General features: G+C 42.5%; 1 protein-coding gene across 7 annotated transcripts in view; it reads right to left on the bottom strand.

Annotated features, from left to right (window-relative positions):
- Nucleotides 1-25,970, bottom strand: part of PAM (peptidylglycine alpha-amidating monooxygenase) — a 269,026-nt gene that overhangs the window by 49,977 nt on the left and 193,079 nt on the right. For 6 of the 7 annotated variants that reach the window (XM_090038336.1, XM_090038341.1, XM_090038334.1 and 3 more), the window contains exons 9-14: nucleotides 25,103-25,170; nucleotides 23,142-23,222; nucleotides 22,914-22,990; nucleotides 18,731-18,834; nucleotides 12,534-12,721; nucleotides 10,847-10,918 (exon numbers count right to left, since the gene is read on the bottom strand). In XM_090038336.1, coding sequence (XP_089894462.1) covers nucleotides 10,847-10,918; nucleotides 12,534-12,721; nucleotides 18,731-18,834; nucleotides 22,914-22,990; nucleotides 23,142-23,222; nucleotides 25,103-25,170 — 590 coding nt within the window. Of the gene's footprint in view, nucleotides 1-10,094; nucleotides 10,143-10,846; nucleotides 10,919-12,533; nucleotides 12,722-18,730; nucleotides 18,835-22,913; nucleotides 22,991-23,141; nucleotides 23,223-25,102; nucleotides 25,171-25,970 lie in introns of all 7 variants that reach the window. The other variant, XM_090038338.1, reaches the window with a different exon arrangement.

Raw genomic sequence — 25,970 nt, 5'->3', positions numbered from 1 at the left:
CTTAGGTCCCTTCTTCCGATCCGATCCTACATCTGTGAACTTTGAATGAGGGCTTAATACTACCTTACTCTTACTGACTGTCGTATGATGGCTCTTTTGGTAAGTGCCTGATGATCTTTTGCAGCCAACATGATAGCTGCTAAGCAATCTTTGAAGTGAGGTGAAACAGGGGAGACTTGTGAAAAAAAATTCAAATGGAGACTCGGTGAGTTTCAGGAGCACTATAGTGAAGCCCCAGGTAGGAATAAGTTTTCTAATCTGTGGGTAGAGTACATGAATAGTTACTTGAGAAACATCTGTTCTCTGATGTAGAAAAAAAAAACACACAAAAGGATGGCAAATTGAAATTGCAAGATGGACCTCAATGGATCCGAACAAAAGGTTTTCTGGTTTAAATAGAATTAATTACAAAGGAAGTTGGATATTGAAACTTGGACAGGTCAAAACTTTTCCATTAAAAAAAAAAAAATCATCTTTGCCTATCTTTTTCCTTTTTCTTTTCAAAACTGTTGGGCTACCCATATGAAGAAACTTTTCCATTAAAAAAAATCATTTTCTTCAGATTCATAAGAGTATGTTTGTCTGCTCTCTATCAGGATGGCCTAGATCAGGCAGGAAGTAGTCCCTGTCAATGCTACTCAGAGAACTCCTTAAACGGGCTTGACTTGCTTATGCTACAGCCTAGTATACTGGCTGCCTATACACGTGCTTAGGGATGGTGCGCTACTTAAAATGCCTCACTGTCACGTATATTAAGTCCCCACATGTTCAAAAATGATTGCGGGATGCTTTATTTAAAGCTCATTTGATGACGTTTAGATGAAGTGCCCCAGCAGCTATTTTTAAATATGTGGGGGCTCACAAACATGACAGTGAGGCCATGGTCAAGCATGCTAATTAGAATGCGAACCAGCACATGTACAGGCAGCCACCAGTTTTTCATTCTACAGGTCGCGATTTCCTAAGATGTGCGGTTGATGTTAAGAAACTGCTCCTCGGTGACAGACGGTTTACAGGACACAGAGAACAAAACAACTACATGGAAAAGACAAATTAACAGCTTTTGACACTCTCTGTGTTTTTAGCCATGTTGTTTAATCTCTACATCAGCAGACTTTCACTTATTCATTAATTCATTAATGAAAAATGACATCTGTTTCAGCATCTAAGGTCAGGCATTTTCTGACCCTGATGCCACTCCGAATGTCATAATACGGGCAATCTGGACCAGTACTATAGCAGCACCCACCTTCAAACAATGGACAAATGTATTCCACTTTTAATGCATTTATTACTCTAGATCTGAATACATCATCCAATAGACAGCACCTGAAACATAAACAGCCCTTAACTGTGTCTTGGGTCTGATCTTGGCATGCTAACCTTTCATAAATTCTAAAGAAAAGAGATGCCAAATCAGCACATGCAATAACCCTGTAAGCAAGCTGGTTGCTTTAACAGATCAGGCCAATGCACATATCTTTCAAATGTCTGCACCTGCTATTTAACTGCAGAATATTGCACTCCAATCTGCTGCCACTCAATGCATGTAAAGCTAACTGACACCCAACTACATTCAACTCTATATATTTTACCAAAAACCTTGTGACCTCACAAAGAGAGAAGAATACTATGGCTGTATAGCACTCACTATATATTCACTGTGATCCTGCAACAGTCAAACTGATGGAAAAAGATCTATATTAATACTAAATTACCATTTTATATAGATCTTTTCATCCCACCTGCAGTTTTTACACAATTAAGATGCTCTTTGAAGTCTGATGCACCACCCCAGGACATATTAGTATAATCACCAGTACACAGCAAAAGGAATGATCTTCATCAGTAATAACAAATAGGATCTTGCCAACCCTAAAATGTATCTCGACTTTGACCTATGAGCTCTATGGATAGGTTTAGCAGTGACCACAGTTGCTGTGCAGCTATACTTCATAAACATCAAGAAAACCCATACACAGATAAACAAACATTGGTTCAGAATGCCCCATGTCCAGATGGGATGATGGTTTGAGTCAACAAAAGCTTCCGGTGATTCGTTGTTCTGTCTCAACAAGATACGCATTCATAGGTTGTTTGTACATGCCACGGGGGTTTAATCTGATTTAGTTCTCCCTAAATTGAAACGGTGGGTTTTTAAAAACACCGCTTCAGTTTAGGCAGAATTAAACTGAACTAAACCCCCATGCTGTGTACACAAGGGTGGGAGCCCTATCTTTACCTGCCTGTTTGGTGGCAGGGTGGGGGCATGAGCTTTCAGTGGGCTGAGCAATCCCTGAGCTGAGTAGGGGCCCCTCAGATGGCACCTGTCCACTTGTACTCAGCCTGGGCAGTCTCAGGGGGTGTTCTAGGTGTGGAGGGAAGCACCAGCCCCCCACAGCCACGGATGGAAGCACTGGGCCCCTGCACAACTCAGGCAGGCAGGAAGGCTCCGAAGAGGGAAAAAAAAAAACAGATCAGGCTCGCCGCCGCTTTTTTTTTTTTCCTTCAGTGCAGCCTCCCTGCATGGGCTGCCACTGGATCCCACAGCCTCTGAGCTGTGCAGGGCCCGCCAAGCCCTGAGCATGTCAGCTGCTAGTGCCCTGTGCACTGTTGCACTTTGTTACATAGCAAACTAAAACACCTCAGAGGTGTTTTATCTTGCTAAGTACCAAAGTCATTTAAAGCAGAATATGCTGCCAAGCGTGCAAAAAGCAACTCCACTAAAGTGGCGCACAAAGAGCATTTAAGCTGCTTTAAACGCCAATTTTGTGGTGTTTATAAAGGCCCACAGGTCTTAAATGGCAAGTGTGTGTGTGTGTGTGTGTGTGTGTGTGTGTGTGTGTGTGTGTGTGTGTGTGTGTGTGTGTGTGTGTGTGTGTGTGTGTGTGTGAGAGAGAGAGAGACAGAGAGAGAGAGAGAGAGAGAGAGACAGAGAGAGACAGAGAGAGAGAGAGAGAGACAGAGAGTGTCACTCAACAGCCATACCAGAAGTCTGATGACATACATCTAGATGGAGGATCTGACAACAGTGCTACAGGATCATGTCCATGAGCTGGACAAGAGGTTAAATGAAATTATAATAGGTCTGACAGCAAAGACTGCCTTAGCCAATGCAGACTTCCAAAAACTACTGTGGTTCTGTCTTTTCAATTTGGAAATCACCCTTGAAATGGGTGGAAAATCATAGAACAAATCTGTTTCACTGCGGAAGGAAAGTGTTCAGCAAGGATACAGACCCATCTGGAAAAAAAGGTCTGATAGTTGTCACTTCCCTTGGTGACAAGCAAATCTATTCTGCGCTATGCTATCCCCAGTGACAGAGTATAATTCCTGTAACAAGTCTGTGCAAAGATGGTTTGTAACTAGTCAACAATTTCCTGCTTAGCAAGTCTGGTAGGTCACTGCTGAGGTAGAGGGCCATTAGGATTACTCCATTCTGATGACACACCATGTGCAAAATACTCCAGCCTTCAGGTAGGCTGAGCAGGATGAGGAGTGGATGTTCTCTGATTTCATTATGTAATGTCTGCTGCTGTGTTGCATACAAAGACTTGCATTACTAATTTTGCAGGAACATTAGGCAGGCCAACTTGATATTTGAAGCTTCAAAACAGCAACCTGTTGTTCCCACTTTCTAGTCTGGGAAAAAAAAATTCTTTGAATCTGGAGGGGTCCAAAAGCGCTTGCCAACCTGTCCTTGTGCCATCTATAAGTAATATTTTTGTCAGGGATGATACCGAAATGGACAACCCTATCCAAGTTTTAGTGTTACAACCATTAAGCAAATACTGCACAGTTACCCTGCTGTGGTGCCAAAAGCTTCCTGTTAGGCCTGTACGAATAGGGAAGTATTTGATTCAGATTCGATGGACAGTGATTTGATTCGAATACTGTCCCCATTCAATTCAGCTGACTCCAAATCTGACATACAGAGCTGATTCAGAGATTTGGAACAGCCAGGGAGAGGAAGGCACAGCCAAGCAGCTGTAGGTTCTTCCGTGGCTCCTTTGGCTGTGCCTGCCACTGCCCCATGGCTGCCCTGCCCTGCCCCGTCTCCCATCTGGCCCCAGCCTTCTGGTACTTTAAAGAAAAAAAAAAAAGAAGCACTGCACTCACCCGATGCAGCAATGGGGATCAGGGTATCTGAGGGCTCATGGCAGCAGTGTGGAGCAGCAGGGATTGCCCTACCCCACAGCCTGGCACCCATGCGGCAGCTGCCCCATGGTGCAGGTGCAGCGTGGCTCGACAGGGTGCTGTCTGGGAGCTGGGGCTGAGCAGTGCCGGGTTCCAGCTGACAGGTGGAGCCATCCCAGCTCCCAGACACCCTTCTGAGCCACACTGCACCCATTCCAGAAATCTTTTTTTTTCCCCCCCCCAAGGAACTTCATAAGATTATGCAGCCTTTGCTTCAAGAAACTGGTTTCTACATAAAACTCTTTCCAGTTTACCTTCCTGTTCCATTCTTTGTGTTTGGTAAAATATATATCCACAGTAATTCACTTTACTTAGCATAAGGCCACTGTTGAATTATTCTGTTTCACAGAAGGGGTTTGAAGACCTTTAACTACCAGAGGTCACTCGGTGTTTCCTTTCTACAAATTGTATTTTTGTCATATCCTCTGTGTCTTGGGAACATAGTAGCTTGTGTTAACCTTTGAGCAGAAAGATTGATTATACTGTGCCACAAAGACTTCAGCAGGGACGGTTTTGAACAAACGGAATGAAACGCATTAAGGCCTTTTTCACAAGGGGAGAAGAAATGCCTAATAACCACTATGGTGAATGTTATGAACAGATAATAATATTCTCAGTACTACATCTGTTGTATTCAATTTATCCAAGCTTCTATTGATGAAAAATCTAAATAATAATTATTTGCTTTGAGTTTCCCCTGCAATGACAGAGGCAGGGTAATAGCTCTGCTTTTGTAGTCTTAGAAGGCATTCAAATCTCCTGGCATGTCTAAGTCAGAGCATCATGTACATTATATTTACATAAAAGCATCATATTGACATGAACAAAATTCCTTCCAGCCACCCTTCATCCTGTATTAGTACTACTGTTCCAGGACTGATATAATGAGGACAGTTTCACTGAGCTAAATTTTGTTTAAAATATCTTTATTTTCGATATTAAGAATCTAGTTATCTATTCTTACTCATGCTGAGTGGTAGCCCCCACTGAGTGATAAGCCACAGTTACTTCAATGGTTTTACCTGCAAAGTAAGGTCCTATTCATCAGGAGAAACATGGCAGAATTGAGTCTTACATTTGTTTCTAGTTTTTCCAAATAGTTTTATTATAATGGAAAAACAACTTAAATTACTCCCCAGTTCTAAGGTCAAGTTACTTGGAAAAAGCTTCTATTGTCTACACAGAAATTTTAAAGCACCCCTGTTGGTTTGTCATTTTTGTTTCACTTTAGTTTTGTACTAACCATTTTTCCCTGAAGGCAACCACCATCATGAAACATAGTCGCAGCATGAAAGCATAGAATACAGAATCCCTACTAGGAACACGCAACAACACATCTCAAACTAAATCCCTGTCCCCCTTTCCTTGTATATCCTCACCTTCACCAAACAACAGGCTCCTAGTGGCTCAAAGGAACAAGAATTTTAAATGCTGGGATCAAGGGCATCCGTATCACTGACCTCATGATAAAAGTAGCTTTATTTCCTGGAGGCTCCAATGCAGACCAAGCCGCAGTACCTGGTCAGGATGAACAATATGGTACTCTTTTTCCTGGCTACCTCTCTTAAAATTGTTCTGAACATGGACAGAATTTAATATGTGGGAATATTCAACTTTGGAAACCTTGTGTTGTGATACGATTGTGTTTATTCAATAGCAACTGTTCCTGATTTGTCTCACTGACACTCCCTGGAGCTGCACATATTTTCTGGCCATTATTTAATAATATCTCCTTCCGAGAGACTGCTTTGGTATATACTCCTAATATCAGCGAGTATGCAAAAGGACTAAATTAATACATCAGGAAATGGAATAGTTAAAAACACAGTAAGCCTCTTTGGGCACATCTAGACAAGCCTATACATGCCTCTGGCTGCATCTCAAAGCAGTTTGAGATGTGGCAAGAGGCACACTGGGAACAAAAAAAACATTCCCCGCACTGCATATTTGCAGTGGGGGCCAGGTATCCAAAGGAAAAAAAAAAAAACCAGCAGAAAAAAAGTGGGACAGGGCACAGTCCACAACCATGACCTGAGGCAACTGGAGGTTCGGGTCCTCCAAAGAGATGCTCTGGTAGGCAGCCAGAGTGTCTCTATAGCTGTCCCTTGCCCAAGTGCTGAAGCATGATGCCTCCATAGGCAGGGTAGCCTGGACCAGTGCAGGCTGTGTGGACCCCAGCTCCATTGGAGGCAAGTAAAGGACTGTGGCTTGGGGACATGGGGTTTGTGGGTGGATTGTGGGGGGAATGTGGGTGTGGGGGAGGCCATGTGGGAGAGGATGCTCAGGAGTGATGGGTCCCCTGCCCCACACCGGGTGTAGCTCCTCCCCCACACAGTTCACAGACTGCCCCCCTAGAGGGCCCACATTCCCCCCTGCAGAGGCTACAGCCCCGCCCTCACAGGGCCTAGAGCTCCCCCGCAGGGGCCAAAGCCCTCCCCCCATAGGACTCACATGCCCCCACACAAGCCCCCAGCCACCCTGCATAGCCCACAGCTCACCCACAGCAGCAGCCCATCAGGGTGCTCAGGGCCCCCTGGCCAAGCCTCTCCACAGCACGGGGCAGCATGGCTCAGCACAGCTCAGCCCCAGCCACCCAGTGCTGCTTGTGTCAAATTGCACAGGCAGCTCCAGGTTGCTTGGGCTGTCACCTCGGGTCCCACACTGCTCACGGGTACCATCTGTTGTGCTGGGCTGGGTCCAGTGTATGCGGGCCTCACCTGGGCCAGTCCCATGCATGCAGAAGCCAGTGCAACGTGTGGTCCCTGCAAGTGGCATAGGGTCCCAAGTTGCTTGGAGCTGCCTGGAAGTGCATGGTGGGTGTGCCAAGCTGGGTAGGGCCCACATGATGTGGCACAGGCAGCGCCAGGTGCCAGGAGGCTGGAGCTGAGTTGAGCTGCCCCATGTTTTCCTGTCCTGCACAGGGTGGGGGGGCTGTGTAAGGAGTTGCCAAGTGCCCTGATGGTCGTTGCTGCTGTGGGTGAGCTGTGGGCTGTGCGGGGTGGCTGGGGCCTTGTGTGGAGGCATGTGAGTCCTAAGGGGGGGCTTTGGCCCCTGTGGGGGAGCTCTTGGCCCTGCGTGGGGGGGGATTGTAGCCTCTGCAGAGGGGAATATGGGCCCTCTAGGGGGGCAGTCTGTGAACTGTGTGGGGGAGGAGCTACACCCGGTGTGGGGCAGGGGACCCATCACTCCTGAGCATCCTCTCCCACATGGCCTCCCCCACACCCACATTCCCCCCACAATCCACCCACAAACCCCATGTCCCCAAGCTACCCACACAAACCCCTTACCCAGATACTTGGCTTTGTGGGTCAGGAGTGAGGAGACTGGGGCTGGAGGCAGGCTGTGGGTTGAGAGTTAGGGGCTAGGACAGGGGCAGGGCACCGGCATATCAGTGCTGCTCACCGCTTCACATCCTGGTGAGCAAAGTGGGTAGAGGCAGCTCTGATTTTTCTATGACAAAAAAGCCAAAAGTGAATGCCAGATATTTAGAATTTATTTTATTATGATGATAGAGACATTGGTAGGCTTCCAAATTGCTTTAAACTAGTAAATATATTGATAAACCACTGCCCAACTGATTTCTCTATAAATAGACACTGTTTTGGGTGTTTTAATGAGTGAATTTGGGTTTTTCATCAGAGAATTTGCGATTTTTAAACAGGGCACACAGGGATCTCTGCTGGTGAGACAAGTGGTGAGACCCGGGCAGAGAAGCCTGTACAGGGCCAGCACTGGCGACCCAACTAGGGGACAGATGAGGTGGCTGGCCTGTTGGTCATTTGGGGCCAAGACGACATGCTTGGACAGCTCAAAGCAGCCCACCACAACAAGTACATCATCAGGGTGAGAGCTGCCCAGATGGCAGAGTGGGGGCATCCCATCCGAGTCTGGCGGGTGTGTAGCCATGCGGCAGGTCCAAGGGGGTGGATGCTGTTGCAGGTGGCAGCAGGTCACAGCCAGAGTGCTGCAACCCTCACTGCCAGAGTGCTGCAGTGGGTAGAGGGTACAGGGGCCATTCCAGGTCAGGACTCCTTCAGCAGTCCAGCTGGCACAAGAGGCTAGTGTCCCCAGATACCAACTGGCTCGCCTCAGAAGCCCCTGAGGTTAAGTAGCCATGCTCACCAGGGCAGGTTTTTAAACTGCTGGGGCCAGCACAGGTGCTGGCCCCAGCCTTTAGATCTCTCTGGCTGCAGATCTGGGAGGAGCTGGGCAGAGTCAGTTTGCCCCAAGTGGCACAACTTGCCCTATATCAAAGTGCATGTTCGGACACGTGTTTCTGAGGCAAAAATCCCCGGCTCCAATTTGAGCTGCTGCATGTGCACATGCCTGCATATGTGGATGCACCCTTTTTGTCTATCTGCTTGTTTTCAATACTCCAATAAACAGCACAAAAAATTATCACTAAAATACTAGTCTCTGAATAAATCTAAAGGATGAATTTAAATACAAAAGAAATTCATGCAATTTTTACAAGCTGAGTTAGACATCTTCAGGACTCTGATACCTCCATGTACCTTACTAGTTTAGTGAGTCATTTGGGAATACTTGCTAATATGCCTGTGTGGCTACAGAACACTTTTGTACTGTGTGGTTTGCAAACAAGAACTGTATCTCTCTGTCTGTTTCTCTTGCTACCCTCCTGCTTTAGTCCAGATATAATCTCTCAATGATTGTATCACTGTATTGCTTCCTTAGAAACATGAACAAAGAAACAAAGTAGTAATGATAATTCTAAATGGCCAAAACAAAAGCATAAATTCCAAAGACAAAGTAACAACAGTGGCTCTGATTTTTCCTTCACTACACCTGTGTAAACACTAATAATACAACTGAAGCAAAAGGAACAATGGTGTAAAATGTGTGTGAACAAGAAGAAAACATGGCTCAATGAGGTTTAAGAACACAAAAAAATTCTCCCGATTGATTCTTCCTCAGTTTTGATGTGTTACATCACCAACACAACCAACTTCAAATGGACAACACAACCAAGCCCCAGTTACCATAGAAACATGTTCGATGAGGATATATACACTAAGTCACCATCTCATAGCAAACAAGACTGCATTGCAGATACTAGTCTTTGAAACATATTTCAAAGACAACTAGAAATGTTTAAACCTTTCTGTAGGTTTAACTGTACTGAACATTACAAATGTAGTTAAACGAACAACAATATTTCATTCTAAATAAGTAGCTGTGATCAGGGTGCAGTACCTTGTCAGAGTAAATATTGCGAGATGCTTATATTGTTGGTTATTTTGCATCTGAAGGAAATGTAACATAAAAACATAGAAGACTAACGTATATATTGTTTTCCAAAAATAAATCCGTGTCTTGAATACACTAAGATATGTTTTAAACTTAAATGGGAAAAAATAGTCTCTGAAACTTCAAAGTACTTTTTAATTGCTGCTCTAGCAGCTAGGTTATAAACATCATTTTAAAAATATGATTGTAACTTTTAAATTTAGCTAGTTTTGGAAAGTGAAAATGTATGAAATACAATTAAATAGGTTAGGGCAGAGTAGAATATTCAAATGCTCTTGGCACTGACATACTTCTGCTCCTACTGAAGGCAAAGGCAATTTTATCACTGAAATTAATGACATCTGAGTAAGAATAATACTGAGTGCTTTTGAAATGTGTGCACATATTTTCTGCAATCAATCTATTCTATATCTGCCTTCTTAACGCACTGTAATAATCTAACAATTTCAATTATTTCTTACTGTGTACTTACCAAAGACCTGGTAGTCTAACAATGGATACCAAATTTCTACTTCAGAGAGTCGCCTTATTAAAAAAAAAAATCTACTGCCAAATCAATATCCCTGATAATTGTACTGATATTACAGCTGGTCCAAAAGAGCCACAGATATGGCAAAATTATGACATACCTTTCCATGTATGAACACCTATTTGATGCAGTATCTTCTGAGGAGCATCTCAAAAGAACAAAGATTCATAGCAGTTGCTTTGCCATCACGTAAAATATACAATCACACAAAATTTATGCATTAATCAATTGACATACAACAAGAAATATACAGAATTAACAACAACACACCGTGCTTTACTAATTACATGTTGCATCAATATTAAGATACAAGAACTTGGTATTCCTTAATACATACATGGATGATCTCCCTACATTGTTTTATGCTTGTAAATCAGTGCTATGCCATTTCTTAATTCAATCTTTATTTCCTTCGCTTTAAGTGCTTTTCTAATAGTAGATCATATAACGAATACCGTAGCTCAAAACATACATAACATTAAAGTAATAAAAATCTAATATAATGGCTACTGAATTCTGATCCTGTAGAGCAGCTATTCCAGTGTGCCCATTTTAGCACTGCATGGGCAGATAAATTAAAATAGTCTTAAGTAAATCAAACCAGGAACAAATCTAATAATATTAAATTGCTCTAATGAATTTTACCTACAAGGCTGGGGACTGGTAATTGACCAATTTTTCCTGAATAATTCATTATATAAGACACTATAATATAGCTTTGCTTTGTAGTTGTTAAAAGGAAAGAGATATAAAACTATAAGATTAATTCATTATATAGTAGAGATATGGTTTAATGTTTTAAGTGAATGAAACTCTTAGTAGATATAGTAAAGAAATAAACATCATACATACCCTGATCCAAAACCTCCTCCTCTTCTCTTTTTGGCTGCTGCAGTAAAGAACTTTTAGCTGCATTCTTGTTTTCTAAAAAGAATTAAGAATATACTGATACATATGTGGATTGAATATAACATTACTCAAGGGTGGAGGGGAGAGACTTCTGAAATCAGAGGGTTTTTTAAACCATTTTGAAGACTTTAAGAATCAAAACTAAATCTATCTATGGGATTTATTAAAACAAGTTAAGTAACTGACCAATAATCTCTCTAAACCTTTTAAAACTAAAGCAGAAAGGACCAGTATAGCAATATATTACCTTTATATAATAGGATAAAAGTTACTTCATAAGAACAAATTGCTTTTTGAACATTCAGTTTTATAATTCTTTTAAGAGAGATGTACCTATTTGTACAACTGAGATAATGCAAATCAAGGGGGGGTTAAATGACTTCTCCTAGGGCCACAAAAACCAATGAAAGACTCTTAGAGACTTCAACAGGGTGTCTGAGTTGCACCTATAATGAATCAGTGATAGGTAATGGAAACTCGGAGTCTTAGTTAATGTTCTAATAAACAGGTAGTAAACCCTCACTGGAAAATGCTGATAACGTATAGATGTGTTCATATCTGATACATCTTTGGGATTTGCTGCGTCAAGTTGGAAGGGTCTAAACCAGTGGTTCTCAACTGGGGTGCCATGAGACACTTTTAAGGGTGTTGGTGTGTGGATCCCACCACCATAGTTGCTGCAAGACAAAAACGTAGCTCTTGGTATCTGCTGCTAGATGGAACAGCCCTGCCAGCTTCCTGTGAAGCCAGATTGGGAAGCAGATGCAGCAGGAGTGGTGGCCCCTGGCTTTATTAGATTTATCCAAAAGGCAGTTGCTCCTGCCACAGCTGCTTCCAAATCTGGCTCTGCAAGAGATATGCAGGGTAGTCCTACGTGGCAGCAGTGGAAACAGCATGATGGTTGAGAATCACTGAGGGAAGCTAAGGCGATACAACAGTGATTCTTAACTCAGGTGTCCTAAATTTAGAAAAATTATGGATGACTGAAGATTGAGAATCCCTGATCTAAAAGGACCATGGAAAGGATGTGATCCTTTTCTTTCATCACATGGAAAGGATGTGATGCAGGAGATGGGATATGGAAGATTTACCATTAACACTTACCATCTTATGTTGACCATTTTCTAATGGGCGATGTAAGATGAAACATGTTTGAGAGGCACTCACACACTGGATGCCTATTTTATATAAAGGGGATGGGTAAAATGGTCGATCCCATTAGTGGCCACACTCCATTTCCCAGCAGCCCCTGCCCACATTGCTGCGGCTGGTTTTCATGAAGAACCCAGGATGGCTGGGCCATGACAGTGCAGGGCTGGGGTTTCCATGGAGACCAGCCCAAGCAGCATTGGCCAGCGCAGAGCTGGGCAGGGAGCTGCTCCAGAGCTGGGGCTGGGATTTTGCAGCAGTGATAGTGTGGTCTCGAGTTGGGGCTGAGCAATCTGGTGCCTGCATGCCCCTGCCCATAAATATATACACAATTTCATACATTTTGAAATCAAGAATATACAATAACACAATTTAAAAAAAAAATGTTATACTGTAATATAAATGGCATAACTAAACATGGCAAGCAATGCATTAAAGCCACACAATAAAACTGACTTCAGATCCAAAAATTATGTTTTACCTTCATGATGTCCATGTGTCATCATGATCATATCAGGCTTGACTGAGATAGGAATATTTGCTTCCTGTGGTATGTTTCTGAACATCTCTGGGTTAACATTCTGTGTACAGGTCATGTATGAAACAGCATGTTTGGCTTCCATGTAATACATAATATAGAAGTTGCACATTTCATCACTGGCTGTGCCCCTATAGGAACACAAGGTAGAATATACTTTTAAGAGTCTAAGAACAAAATGTCAGCTGTGCATATATATGTTATCAAATGCAGCTTTTAAGTCTGCCAGCAATTGCTAAAAAGGTTGCACTGAAGTGCTTTAGCAGCCCACATTAAAACACTTCACAGCCTCAACATAAAAGCCCCATTATCTCTAGCTTCTTCCTGTTTATATTGTATCATGCCAGTTTGCAGAAACTCCCTAAGCATCTCAGTAACACTTAATAATGATTAATGGTTTGAAACAACAGAAAATGGCATAGAAAAAGTTATTTCTGTGTTCAAATTGGCCTTCCTTCTTTTTTCTCCACTGTCCCTTGCATCTTAGTGTATACTTTTATATACTGAAAGGGAGTATATCAGTATTAAATATTATTCTATTATTTATAATATTCCCTGTTGCAATCTCCTTCATCCTATCTTAAGCCATATTTACAAATTATTACAAATAATCCCACTGCTTAATTTCAATATTTCCTATTTGTGCTGCTCTGCTTTTCACATTCCAATTCCTTCATTTACTGACCAGCTACATGAGCTATAATACAGTGGCATAGGAAGTTTCAGTACATTTTAAGCAACATAAGCATTTCCCAGAGGGAGATGATACTTCAGTCTCTAGGAAAACTTAATCACAAACCTGAGCCTCTGTAACGAAAGAGTCTGCGTTACAGAGATGACTTGAAAAAAATTCATTACTAACTGCTAGAAATGGGCTTGAAGCAAAGTTGGACTATTCTGTTGTGCTACATAACTCTACCTTTGAGATAAAGCCACTTAATACAACAAGGAATTTTTTTCAGAAAAATACTTTATGGCTTAAAAAATAGCATATTGTTACACAATGCTGTTCCCCACCACCCCCTTCAAGCTATATAGGTTGATATATCTTTTATTTATAAGATTTATATTTAATAAATCTGACAATTCAGTAGACAACCTTTTTAGTGAAAGGTTTACAAAATAAAGGGATTTATATAGAGGATTTTTTTTAAATTAGATTTCTCAATTAGCCAGCCAGCCCACACTCATAGAAAGGAACGGGGGTGGACTATTAGCTGTTTGCAAAAGACGTCAATGCTGACTTTTCTAACAGCATCATGCAGTATTCATTTATTCACCATAGCAACAATAATGACACCAGTCAGGTGGGAAAAAAGAGATGGTTCCAAAAGGGGAATTGGTTTCTGCATGCTTTGAAAATTTAGTGCCCCTTGGAGACCACAAAAATCAGCCCGTACCTTTGGAAGCTCTGCTTAAGCATTTAAAAATCATTTACTTCTTCACTGTCTGACTCCCAATACCTGTCAGTATAATTGTCTCCTCTTTACAACTTAAGTAAAATGGTGATGTGCAACTTAAAAATGAACATAACAACATTCAAAGAAGTACATTTTAATATTTGACACAATTTACTAAAAACAGGTTTGCAAACATATGAAAATCCTAAACTCTTTGGAAAGATCCCTTCCATCACATATTCATGCCACTTATAACTACCCAGTTCCATGAACGAAAAAGCTTTTAATGAATAGAAGCACATATACAAAAATCATAAAGCTATGCCCAAGGCAGCTTAGATGGCAAAAATAGGGGTTTTTTACGCCTATTAATCACTTTATATTTGTCTAAACAAAACTTAAGTGAGCAATATACACTAAACAGGGCAATCATCCAGCACATTGATCAGGAAAGTGTTTAGAAGTGGTAGAAAAATCATTAAAGCTATCACTCAGTTGAACAGCAGCAGTTAAAAAAAATCAAAGAAGATACCAGGGTGTATTTATTACAAAAGGGGTAGAATACTAAGTAAGGGTTGATACTGAAGAATACATTTGTTGGATGCCAAATGGAATATGGTGTTCAGAAGCAAAGAATAAGAGAAAAAGGACTTTGTTGCCTTTCAAATGGTGCAGTACAAGAAAATAAAAGCAAATACCAGATATGAAGAAAATGATTATGAGTACAATTTAAGGGAAGTAGATAAGAGTACCCAATAAAACATTTTCAATGGAGCAAATTAAATGTCTATCAAGCAGAAGTTTCAAGGCAGTTGAGAAAATAAAAATCTGGGAAATACAGTCTGATATTTAGGGGAATGAGTAAATTCCTATTTATTGAGTTAAACAAGTATAATAAATAACATACTCGCTACATTTTCTTTATAGTCCAGGAAGTGACAACTGCTATTAAAGACTGGATAAAAACATTTTTCATTACAATACCTTGTTTTCAGCCACTTTGTTTTCAAAAATTGTAGGTGGGATGAAGAAACTAACAGAGGAGGTTCTAAAGCCTGCATGATGCAAGCAGTCATACTAAATGACCATGATGGCTCCTCCAGGCCTTAAAGAGTCTACTACTAACACTGCATAACTAAAACTGGCACGGCTCTTTGAAAACTCCTGGCGCTCTGGTGTAGTGCCTGAAGACTGGAAGAAGGCCAATGTGGTGCTGATCTTCAAAAAAGGGAGGAGAGTGGATCCGGCTAACTACAAGCCCATTAGCCTGACTTCTATCCTGGGGAAGATCCTAGAAAAGTTTATTAAGAAGGCCATCCTTGAGGGACTGGCCCAGGCTAACATTCTAAGGGACAGCCAGCATGGGTTTGTTGTGGGTAGGTCTTGTTTGACCAATCTCATTTCCTTCTATGACCAGGTGACCTATCACCTGGACAAGGGAGAAGAGATTGATGTCATATATCTTGACTTCAAAAAAGCTTTTGATCTGGTATCCCATGATCACCTCTTGGCCAAACTGGCCAGTTGTGGCCTTGGCTCCACCACGATCCGCTGGCTGGGAAACTGGCTCCGTGGTCGGACCCAGAGGGTTGTTATTGATGGCAGTCACTTACTGTGGTGCCCTGTGACCAGTGGGGTCCCTCAAGGCTCTGTCCTGGGACCCATCCTGTTCAACATCTTCATTAACGATGTGGACATTGGAGTCAGGAGTGGACTGGCCTACTTCGCCAATGACACCAAACTTTGGGGTAAAGCATCCACGCCAGAGGACAGGCGGGTGATCCAGGCTGACCTGGACAACCTCAGCAAATGGGCAGATGAGAACCTCATGGTGTTTAACACCGAAAAATGCAAGGTTCTCCACCTTGGGAGGAAAAACCTGCAGCACCCTTATAGGCTCGGCAATGCTACGTTGGATACCACTACAGAAGAAAGAGACTTGGGGGTCATCATTGACCACAAGATGAACATGAGCCTCCAATGCGATGTTGCGGCTAGTAAAGCGACCAAAACGCTGGCTTGCATCCATAGATGCTTCTCAAGCAAATCCCGGGACGTCATTCTCCCCTTGTACTCGGCCTTGGTGAGGCCACAGCTGGAGTACTGCGTCCAGTTTTGGGCTCCACAATTCAAAAAGGATGTGGAGAAGCTTGAGAGAGTCCAGAGGAGAGCCACGCGCATGATCAGAGGTCAGGAAAACAGATCTTACGATGACAGGCTGAGAGCCATGGGACTCTTTAGCCTGGAAAAGCGTAGGCTCAGGGGTGATCTGATGGCCACCTATAAGTTTATCAGGGTGACCACCAGGATCTGGGGGAATGTTTGTTCACCACAGCGCCCCAGGGGATGACGAGGTCGAACGGTCACAAACTCCTGCAAGACCGTTTCAGGCTGGACATAAGGAAGAATTTCTTTACTGTCCGAGCCCCCAAGGTCTGGAACAGTCTGCCAGCGGAGGTGGTTCAAGCACCTACATTGAACACCTTCAAGAGTAAATTGGATGCTTATCTTGCTGGGATCCTATGACCCCAGCTGACTTCCTGCCCTTTGGGCAGGGGGCTGGACTCGATGATCTCCCGAGGTCCCTTCCAGCCCTAATGTCTATGAAATCTATGAAAACAAACAATCATGCATGTCTAATGACAAATTTTGAACTCTAATTTCTCTGCTTCATGTACTTCGTTAAATGATGTTAAAACTCAGTAGCGAAATAACTCAACTCAAGATACTACTAATCTATGTATTTTCAATAATGTTCCATGTTAGGTCTCGCATTAAGCAATGGCTCCAAGTCTTATTAAAACAGTTCTGGGGTCTATTTTCAGTTTCACAGGGTTTTATTTGTTTTTCAGTAAGATACATGCATGGATTCTTTATATATGTTTAGCTGTATTAGTAATATCTTCCCAGACAAATGCTGAATATCAGCTATGGACCTAATGGTATACCTTTGATCTATGTTTATTAATATTTCATATTATGATGATAATTTCTTCCCATTATGGTTGCTTTGTATACATTCATATAATGTTTCAGCCTCCTGTGTAACAGTTTAAACATATGCCTATACCATTCATCGTTTCATGAATATCAGACACACATCGTAATAAAAATGTAAATGTTTTATATTTAAACGCTTAACATTAGTGTCAAGGCACAGCTGTTCCTAATACTTATTTCCAGCTTTTATGACCAAGACATATTCAAATAAACTTGGTTAAAGAGGGTAATTTTTCAATTTATCATTTTAATTTCCATGTGCATTTGGAAGAGGGACATTTGGAACACAAGAACTTCTACAGGACTGCTATATCAAGTTTACTACACATACATGGAAAGAGATAATTCCAGTGCCTAAAATTACAGGAATTAGCAGAAATTTTCATGAAGCATATACTACTCTTAACTGTTATAGGCTTATAACAATATAAAAAAAAAAATCTACCCCATACAAAACCTCCTTCTCTTCTCTTTAAAACCTAATCCTGTTCAACAGATATCTTTTCAGTCTGTACTATAATGAAGTACGTTGTAGAACTTCTACAGTATTTTATAATAGTGTTTCAGTCTGTATCTTAACTCCAGTTATGCATATGTTTTGTTTATTTTATACTTTAACCAGTTTTCAAATACATTCATCTTTACTTCACTTGCTGCTATCCTATCATCGCAAGTGTTTCAGTTTCTTTCTGTAAGAAGTGTGGAGCACAGAATCAAAATATGGATACTTTGGGCATTTATACACGTACATTTTTCCAGTAACATGCCGGAGACCTGCAGCTTCGGAGCAGAACTGATCAACTGAGTCTGCTCCGCCTGCAAACTGAGGTGAACTGAACTGCGCTGCATGCAATTATGTAAGTGGCAAAATGCATGTCAGCGCACACAAAATGGCGGTGGTGTGCTTTCAAACTAAAGCACCTCTGAGGTGTTTTAGTTCAAAAGTGCACCACTGTCATTTTCTCAGCGATGTGCATTTTGCTGCTAATACAACTGCATACATTGCAATGCCAGGCATTTTCCAACGTACCCAGTGCTGTGACACATGTATGTGTGAAAATGCCATTTAATACTAGGCACTACACCTCTTTTTACAACCTATACTTAAGTAAAACACATCTTTTAAAGCCCTGATATTATTTCCTACTGAATACCATCATGAAAAGTAATAATAGTATGAATAATGAAAACTTTAATTTTTTCTCAAAAACAAATCAAATGCTTTATCCAATAATACTATTTTTCCTTTTCTCATAGCTTAAGTTTATAGTTCAAAATATACCATGAACTATAAACCAAGGTAATGTCTATCTGAGAAAGAAAATAAAGGATTTTGAGAGTTACATCTGTATTTTGTTATCTGTAACACATTTTGACCATCAACACAAAATGACAGAAAATATTGTGTATTTTTGAAGCTTTGAAATATATATTATTTGTAGACTGGCCCAGCTGGCATATTTGTGGTGTCACCGGAAGGTACGTGTCTGGACGGGTTCATTTGAAAAATGTGGTAAATGTTACTAGCTAAAGTATAAGCAAAATATAGTAGAGGCAGGCTGGTCTTTCCCTGTCCCTCAAATTTATATTCTTCACATTTTTTAGAAAAAGCTAGACAGTTCCAACAGAATGAACCAGCAAGATAGGATTATTTTAGAGGGAATGAAAAGTATGAACCAAGTATATAACCAAGACAACAGTAAAAAAGTTATCTGAATAAATTATATGTAGAAAACATACCCTATGCGTGTCTCGGTCACTCTACCTTCACCACTGAAAACACACCTAGCAGCCAATATATCACCAAAACTAACATCTACAGGTTGCTCTACAGGGTAGAAAGCCTGAAAGAGAAACAAAAAAGATTAGTACCTTAGATTTAGTGAAAATTTCAACAATTACTTCTTGTCTATACTTATGTGATTTTTATCTTTATGTGATTTTTAATATATAGAAAGGCATTACATATGTCAAAACAAAAGCACAAAATAATAGTGATTAACCTGAAAATTGATTAAAGAGTCCTAAAGACTGTGCAAAAATGTTATCATTGCTAAGCAGTCTGTTAATAACTTGCACATAGGCAACAAAGCCTCTACAAATCTGAAAACTCCTGTAAGTGCTTTAACATCTCTGCTCTACTGACTCTCACTAGATGCAGTGTCCCAACACAACCTATGCTAGTGACATTATGACACTAATTTCCTTTGAACCTGCTGAACACCCTGAATGCTGACTTATAGCAGAAATAAATACCTGCTGGCTTTGTTTGTTTTACTCTGGAAGACAGCTTTGCCAAGTTCTTGAAAGGGTAAAATATGTCAAGGATATAAAACAATGAATTATGAATCTTGTTCACAAGATTTCCTCCCTGCAGCACTGAGAAATCAGGCTGACAGTATAGCAGCTGCTCTCCTCTGTGTGGAAGGGAGGTGGGAAAGAGAAGACAGAAGTTAAGATCCACTCTTCACCTTCCAAGCAACAAAATAAGTGAAAGTAATGAGGTAAAAATAGAAGAAAGTTGCCCATTTCATATTTCCTTTCCTTTCAGCTACTAGGAGGTGCCAAAAAAGGATGGCACAAACATAAGAATAGTAAGGCTGTGCAAAACACCATTGTTTTGTTTTGCCGTTTCAAAGAGACAGTGTTTCATTTTGTTGTTTTCATAGTTTCATAGCTTGTAGGGTCAGAAGGGACCTGAGCAGATCATCTAGTCCGACCCCCTGCCATGGCAGGAAAGAGTACTGGGGTCAAACGACCCCAGCGAGGTGTTCATCCAACCTCCTCTTAAACACCCCCAGGGTAGAGGCCAGCACCACTTCTCTTGGAAGCTGGTTCCAGACCCTAGCCGCCCTGACTGTGAAGTAGTGCCTCCTGATATCTAACTTAAACCTACCCTCTGCCAGCTTGTGACCGTTATTCCTGGTCACTCCTGGCGGTGCTCGGGGAAACAGGGACTCCCCCAATGCCTGCTGATCCCCCCTGACTAGTTTATAACAGGCCACAAGATCCCCCCTCAGCCTTCTCTTTTGGAGGCTGAACAGGTTCAGGTCCCATAGCCTCTCCTCATAGGGCCTGCCCTGCTGTCCCCTGATCATACGAGTTGCCCTCCTCTGGACCCTCTCCATGCTGTCCACATCCCTCTTGAAGTGCGGCGCCCAGAATTGGACGCAGTACTCCAGCTGAGGCCTGACCAGTGCCGCATAGAGGGGAAGGATCACCTCCTTGGACCTGCTCGAGATGCATCTGTGGATGCATGCCAAGGTGCAGTTGGCCTTCCTGACTGCCTCTCCACACTGCCGGCCCATGTTCATCTTGGAGTCAATGATGACCCCCAGATCCCTTTCCGCCTCCGTGCTGATAAGAGGGGAGTTCCCCAACCTGTAGGTATGGTGCCGGTTGTTCCTCCTGAGGTGCATCACCTTGCACTTGTCTGTGTTGAAAACCATCCTATTCTCGTCCGCCCACCCTTGTAACCTGTCGAGGTTTGATTGTAGCCTGTTGTATCCTTCCAGTGTACCCACGTCCCCCCACATCTTAGCGTCATCAGCAAATTTGAACAGGGTGCTTTTTACCCCCTCATCCAAATCACTGATGAAGATGTTGAACAGTGCGGGCCCGAGGACCGAGCCCTGCGGAACCGCACTGCCCACGTCCTTCCAGGTTGAGAAGGACCCATCTACTACCACCCTCTGGGTGCAGCCCTCCAGCCAGTTGGCGACCCATTTGACTGTGTGGGTGTCTACACCACAGCCCCCCCAGTTTCTTAATGAGAACAGGGTGAGAGACAGTGTCAAAAGCCTTCTGGAAGTCCAGGAAGATTATATCCACTGCGTCTAACGATCTGGTGATCTGATCGTAAAAGGCCACCAGGTTGGTCTGACAGGACCTTCCACTGATGAACCCATGTTGGTTGCCCCTAAGCATGCAGTCTCCTGCTGGCCCCTCCTGGATGTGTGCCAGCATAATTTTCTCGAACAGCTTGCCTAGGATCGAGGTGAGACTAACTGGCCTATAGTTTCCCGGGTCCTCCTTCCTCCCTTTTTTGAAGATGGGGACCATGTTGGCCCTCTTCCAGTCCTCCGGTACCTCACCAGAGCACCACGAGTGCTCATAAAGTTGTGCCAGGGGACTTGCAATGACCCCGGCCAGTTCCTTTAGAACTCTAGGGTGGAGATCATCCGGGCTGGCTGACTTGAATACATTCAACCCCTCCAGAAGCTCCCTAACTAAATTTTCGCTAACCCGTGGTCCAGGTGCGCTTTCATTTCAAAGCACTGTCCCATTTTGTTTAGTCGAAACTGTTTCACTGTTTCATCCATAGGATATAATGGGGAATCATGAAAATGCCTAAAACTTTGAAATTTCTTGCCTGATTTGGATGACAATTGCAGGGATGGTAGCCCCTTCTGAGGGTATGAAGCCTGCTAAGTTTCATGGAGATAGATGCAGAGGTTTCTGGGAACCTGCACCTCAAACTCTTCAATGCACAACTCCTGACACTTGCTGGCAGCGGCATCCTCCTTTCATCTGGTGTGCAGATCTGGAGGCCTGTACCCCTGGGAGGGTTGCGGGGCTGTGCTGGACTCCCCCCAGGGGTGCGGACCCTTGGATCTGTGCACTGGATGAGAAGAGGCTGCCGCTGCTGCCTGGGACCAGCGTTGGCTGCAGTCCACGCCCAGTACTGGAGAAGATTGCTGCCGCTGCCTGGGACTCCTCTCATCTGGCACACAGATCCAGGGGCTCACAGCCCCAGGAGGAGTCAACCTCCTCCCATCCAAGGTGTAGAGCCGGGGACTCACACCCCCAGGAGAGCTGCTGGGCTGTGCTGGACTCCTCCCAGGGGTGCAATCTTTGGGTCAGGCAGCAATCTTCTCTGGTGTTGGGTGCAGCCTGTGCCCAGCACCGGTCCCAGGTGGAAGAGGCAGCTTCCTCTCATCCTGGGTGCAGTTTCAGGGACTTGAACACCCGGGAGGGCTGCCAGGCTGTGCTGGACTCCTCCCAGGGGTGCGAGCCCCCAGATCTGTGTGCTGGATGAGAGGAGGCTGGCTCTGCTGCCTGGGACCAGTGTTGAAGCCAAGTAAGCTTGGCTTCGAAACTTGAAGTGCCCTTGTTTCATTTAAAAGCTGTTTTGAAGCCCTTTGTTTCATTTTGATTTCATTGTTTTGAGCTTGAAACATGTTGAAACAGCTTTGAAACAAAACATCCAGCAACACTTCACACAGCCCTACAGAATAGCCAGTGCACAAACATCAGAGTCAGTGCTAATTAGTCCACCCGTGGCACCTCATGGATGCTGCTGCACTGCTTCCTGGTATTCCAGGATATCACACGGAGAGAAGCAGTGTGCCAGAATATGAAGCTGCCTTGCATGATATGTCTGCAATCTATATGTGCAAGTCTTATAGCAGAATACTGCAATACTGCATGGCAAGGGTTGGTAACCTATGGCCTGCGGGCTGGATCTGGCCCAAGAAGGTCCAATCCAGCATGGAGGAAACATGGTGGCACAAAGCTGCACAGTACCAGCCATCCCCTTCAATGTGGAACTTGCTACTATGCTATGTCTGCATTTCTCTTACTGCAGAGGGGGCAGGAATCTGCAGTGACAGGGAATGCAGGTAGCTGGCTGCTCTGGGGGGCTGAAGACTTTTGGTGCAGAATTACAACCAGGTTGCAAGTTCTGGCATTGATGTAAACACTGTAAGTATGTAACATGGAGCACTATAATGATTTTGTGGGGTTCTAACATTTTTCATCAAACAGAATTGATTTCTTGTTCTAGTCAGGATCGAATTACCTAAGCATTTGTAAAACAGGAATAAGCACAGTAACAAAGCAGAAATACATTCAACAGGTTTCAGTCTAGCTGCTTCAGACCATAATTAAAATTGAATTAAAAAAAAGCAAAAAGCAAACCAACCTGTGGTAGCTGAGGACTCTGCCTGCCAATCAGTGTCCACTGACCATCTCTCACTCTGTACCCGCTTACTACCTTTCCTACAACAAAGAATTAACCAATTCATGAGTATCAGATGTAACGATTTAGAAGGGAGAAGAAAAAAACAAACAAAAAAGAACAGACATTGTAGATAATGTCTGATGGTCTAATACGGTGCTAAAACCTCAACACAGGTAATAAAACTCTTACCTAATCGGTGTGTGTGGACTCTGTAGGCAAAGAGGTGCATTGGATAACTTTTATAATGGCAGGCAATATCAGCATCAACCACTGTTATGATATAAATAAGGATACAACATTTTAAAGATGTTACTTATTGAGCCAAAAGAGTAACTTTTTTTAGTATTTCACTGAAACGTACCAATAAGGAAATTGTATAAAAAACCAGGATCTTTACCAAAAGACAAAGAAACATTTCTGAAAACACATTAGCTAGTAGTATCTTAAATTTCTACAGGGGCTTCCATGCTAATTGATCGAAGGATTTTTACAAAGAAACTTGTGTGCATATGTATACAGGTCACTTCAAGAATCACTTGATATTCATCTCCCTCTCAACTGAACCTCAGCAACTGTTTTACAGTCTATGCTGCCATAGTTCAATGTGCTAGTACTATAAATCTGCTTTTATGTTATGGTGCTGAGCACAGCAGGAAAACAGTAGATAGGAGAGACAAATGGGATTATCTATGTTCCTCTTACTTGGTAAATTAAGAGTAATTTAAAGAAGATAGCACTGAAGATTATATTTTAAAAGATCATCTAATCATACAGCAGTTTTCAAGAGCTAAAGCCAGATTCAGGAGTAGACAAAGGCGCCCTCCAGACGTCACAATTGTAGGATACATGCACATTTCCTGCTACAAATTGTAGCATGCAAGATGTTAATAGGATTCATCCTTAGGAAAACAATGGCTGATCTGCAACAAAAGTGGGAGATCCTTGACAAAGAAGTTGTTGTTCATAGGCCCAGAACTTTAAAGGGTGTGCTAACAGCTCAGCATCAGGGAGCAGCTTTCCCAGTGCTGGGGTGCCCAGGACAAAGAAGGTTTCCTTGATTGGCAGCCCGTCACAAAACTCTCTCAGGGGCATCCTGCAGCTAACCACCTCTTCCTACATCAGTCTGCTGCACAGGTTGGAGTTATAACAGCTTTTAAGAAAAGACTAGTAGTGCACTGATAGAGATTTTGGGGGGCTGATACCGACAGCCGATTTTTAAGAAGGCATATCGGCCAATACCAATCCAATTTCTGATACAGCTTCAGCTGCATGCAAAGTCCGTTGTCGTGGAAGGGGAGGGGGGAGGGAAGGGGAGTGGGTAGGCAGATCAATGCCCCCTCCACGGTGAGGGAGGGGGCAGGACGTGGGATGGAGCTGCAACTCTTTGGGGGGGGAGGGTTGGCGGCTCCCACCGCTGCTTGCACCCATTCCTTCCTGCTCCCCCTTCCCTCCTGCTGCTTGGGGTCTGTCCGCCCCCGCAAGTCCCTGGAGGTGGCAGCAACAGAGCGGACAGAAGGTAATGTGGGGGGAGGGGGAGAGTGGGCCCAGACCCCAAGCAGCAGGAGGGAAGGGGGAATGGGCCTGAACTGTGGGGGGAGGGGCTCCGTCCCCATCCACTCCCCCCGGGTCATTCTTGATGGGCAATTGGCTAGTATATATATAAATGTTTGTGATAGATATGGATAGATCTATATCTATCACAAACATTTTTTCCTTACATATACGAGAACATATAGTCATAGGGTTTTTTCTCTCTCTCACTACTTTTTTAAACAAGTAGTGGGCCATTTTGGCAAGAGATGTTATATATTTCTTTAAGGGAAAGGATGAATTGATTATAAATGAAAAGTCTTTCAGAGTTGCCTCCTGCTTATTCATCTTTAAAACAAATCAAATCTAAGACAACTTTCAGCTTCTATTTCATTGATGATAATTTCTCTCCAATATTGCTAGGCTCTCTGAAGTTAGTCTGCTAGAAATTTACTACAAATTTAAATGTATAGTTATTTATACCATATTTGTTTCAGATAAACTCCTGTACCTATACTTTTTTTTTGAAAATAATTCAAAGATTCTTTAAATTATCTTCTATAATAAACACCCAAACATGAAGGTGAAAATATAGTCATTCTTTTACAGTTTTTCCTCACCTTTTTCTCCTGGTGGTATAACAGTAGTCACAGACATCATAAGATACATGCCAGCAATCAAAGGCTGCCTGAAAAATAACAACTACATTTACTTCAAAAGCCCTACACAACAATTCATTTGTAAAATAGCCCTCTGCAGGCTATATGATCCATTATTCTTTTGAAAGGTCCCTTGGGGTACCAATTTTAAAGTGTTGAATTATTATTATAAATTGGTTTCCATTTGGAGAAACAAGATGTTAGAGTCTCTCCCCCACTTTTAAGGCAAATTTTGATAAAGGACTACACAATAAGACAAAAACAGAGTTATTTGATGTCTGCGTTTTTCTAAACTTCTAACACTATTCTGTGCTTACAAAAGAATATTATAATAGTCAATATTATGATGAATGAAGCTGGATGCAACATGTTTTCACTAGGAAAATGAACATTTACATCTGTGTGAAAAAAGTAGACATACAACCTAGACATGTACAAACATAACTGGACTCAAACTTGGTGGAGAGTCATCTTGGGGAAACCATGGTAAAAATAGATAGGTGTAAGTTACACCACAGCAGGTATTGTGCATTATTCCAGGGTATTAACCCTTTGCTTAATGTAGGTTATTACTTGCTCTCCTGCAACCGTATAATGATGTTATACTAAAGCCTACTATAGCATTTACCTTGCGATAACCAGTCTCCTATATGCTTTGGGTCCCAGTGTAATTTACATCAGTGTTCTACATCAATGTAACATGTAGCATTTACATATCAAGTACCCAGACCCTATATGTAGCACGATATATGAAAGTTTCATAATGTAAAAACATTCTTATTAACAGGCAAGTTTTTGGTGCATTTTATTTTAAAACTGAAAAGCTATT

This window comes from Crocodylus siamensis, chromosome 3, assembly GCF_052110815.1.
Source record: "Crocodylus siamensis isolate JL-2025a chromosome 3, ASM5211081v1, whole genome shotgun sequence".
In the NCBI taxonomy this organism is placed as follows: domain Eukaryota; kingdom Metazoa; phylum Chordata; order Crocodylia; family Crocodylidae; genus Crocodylus; species Crocodylus siamensis.
This window is presented reverse-complemented; position numbering and strand designations above follow the sequence as displayed.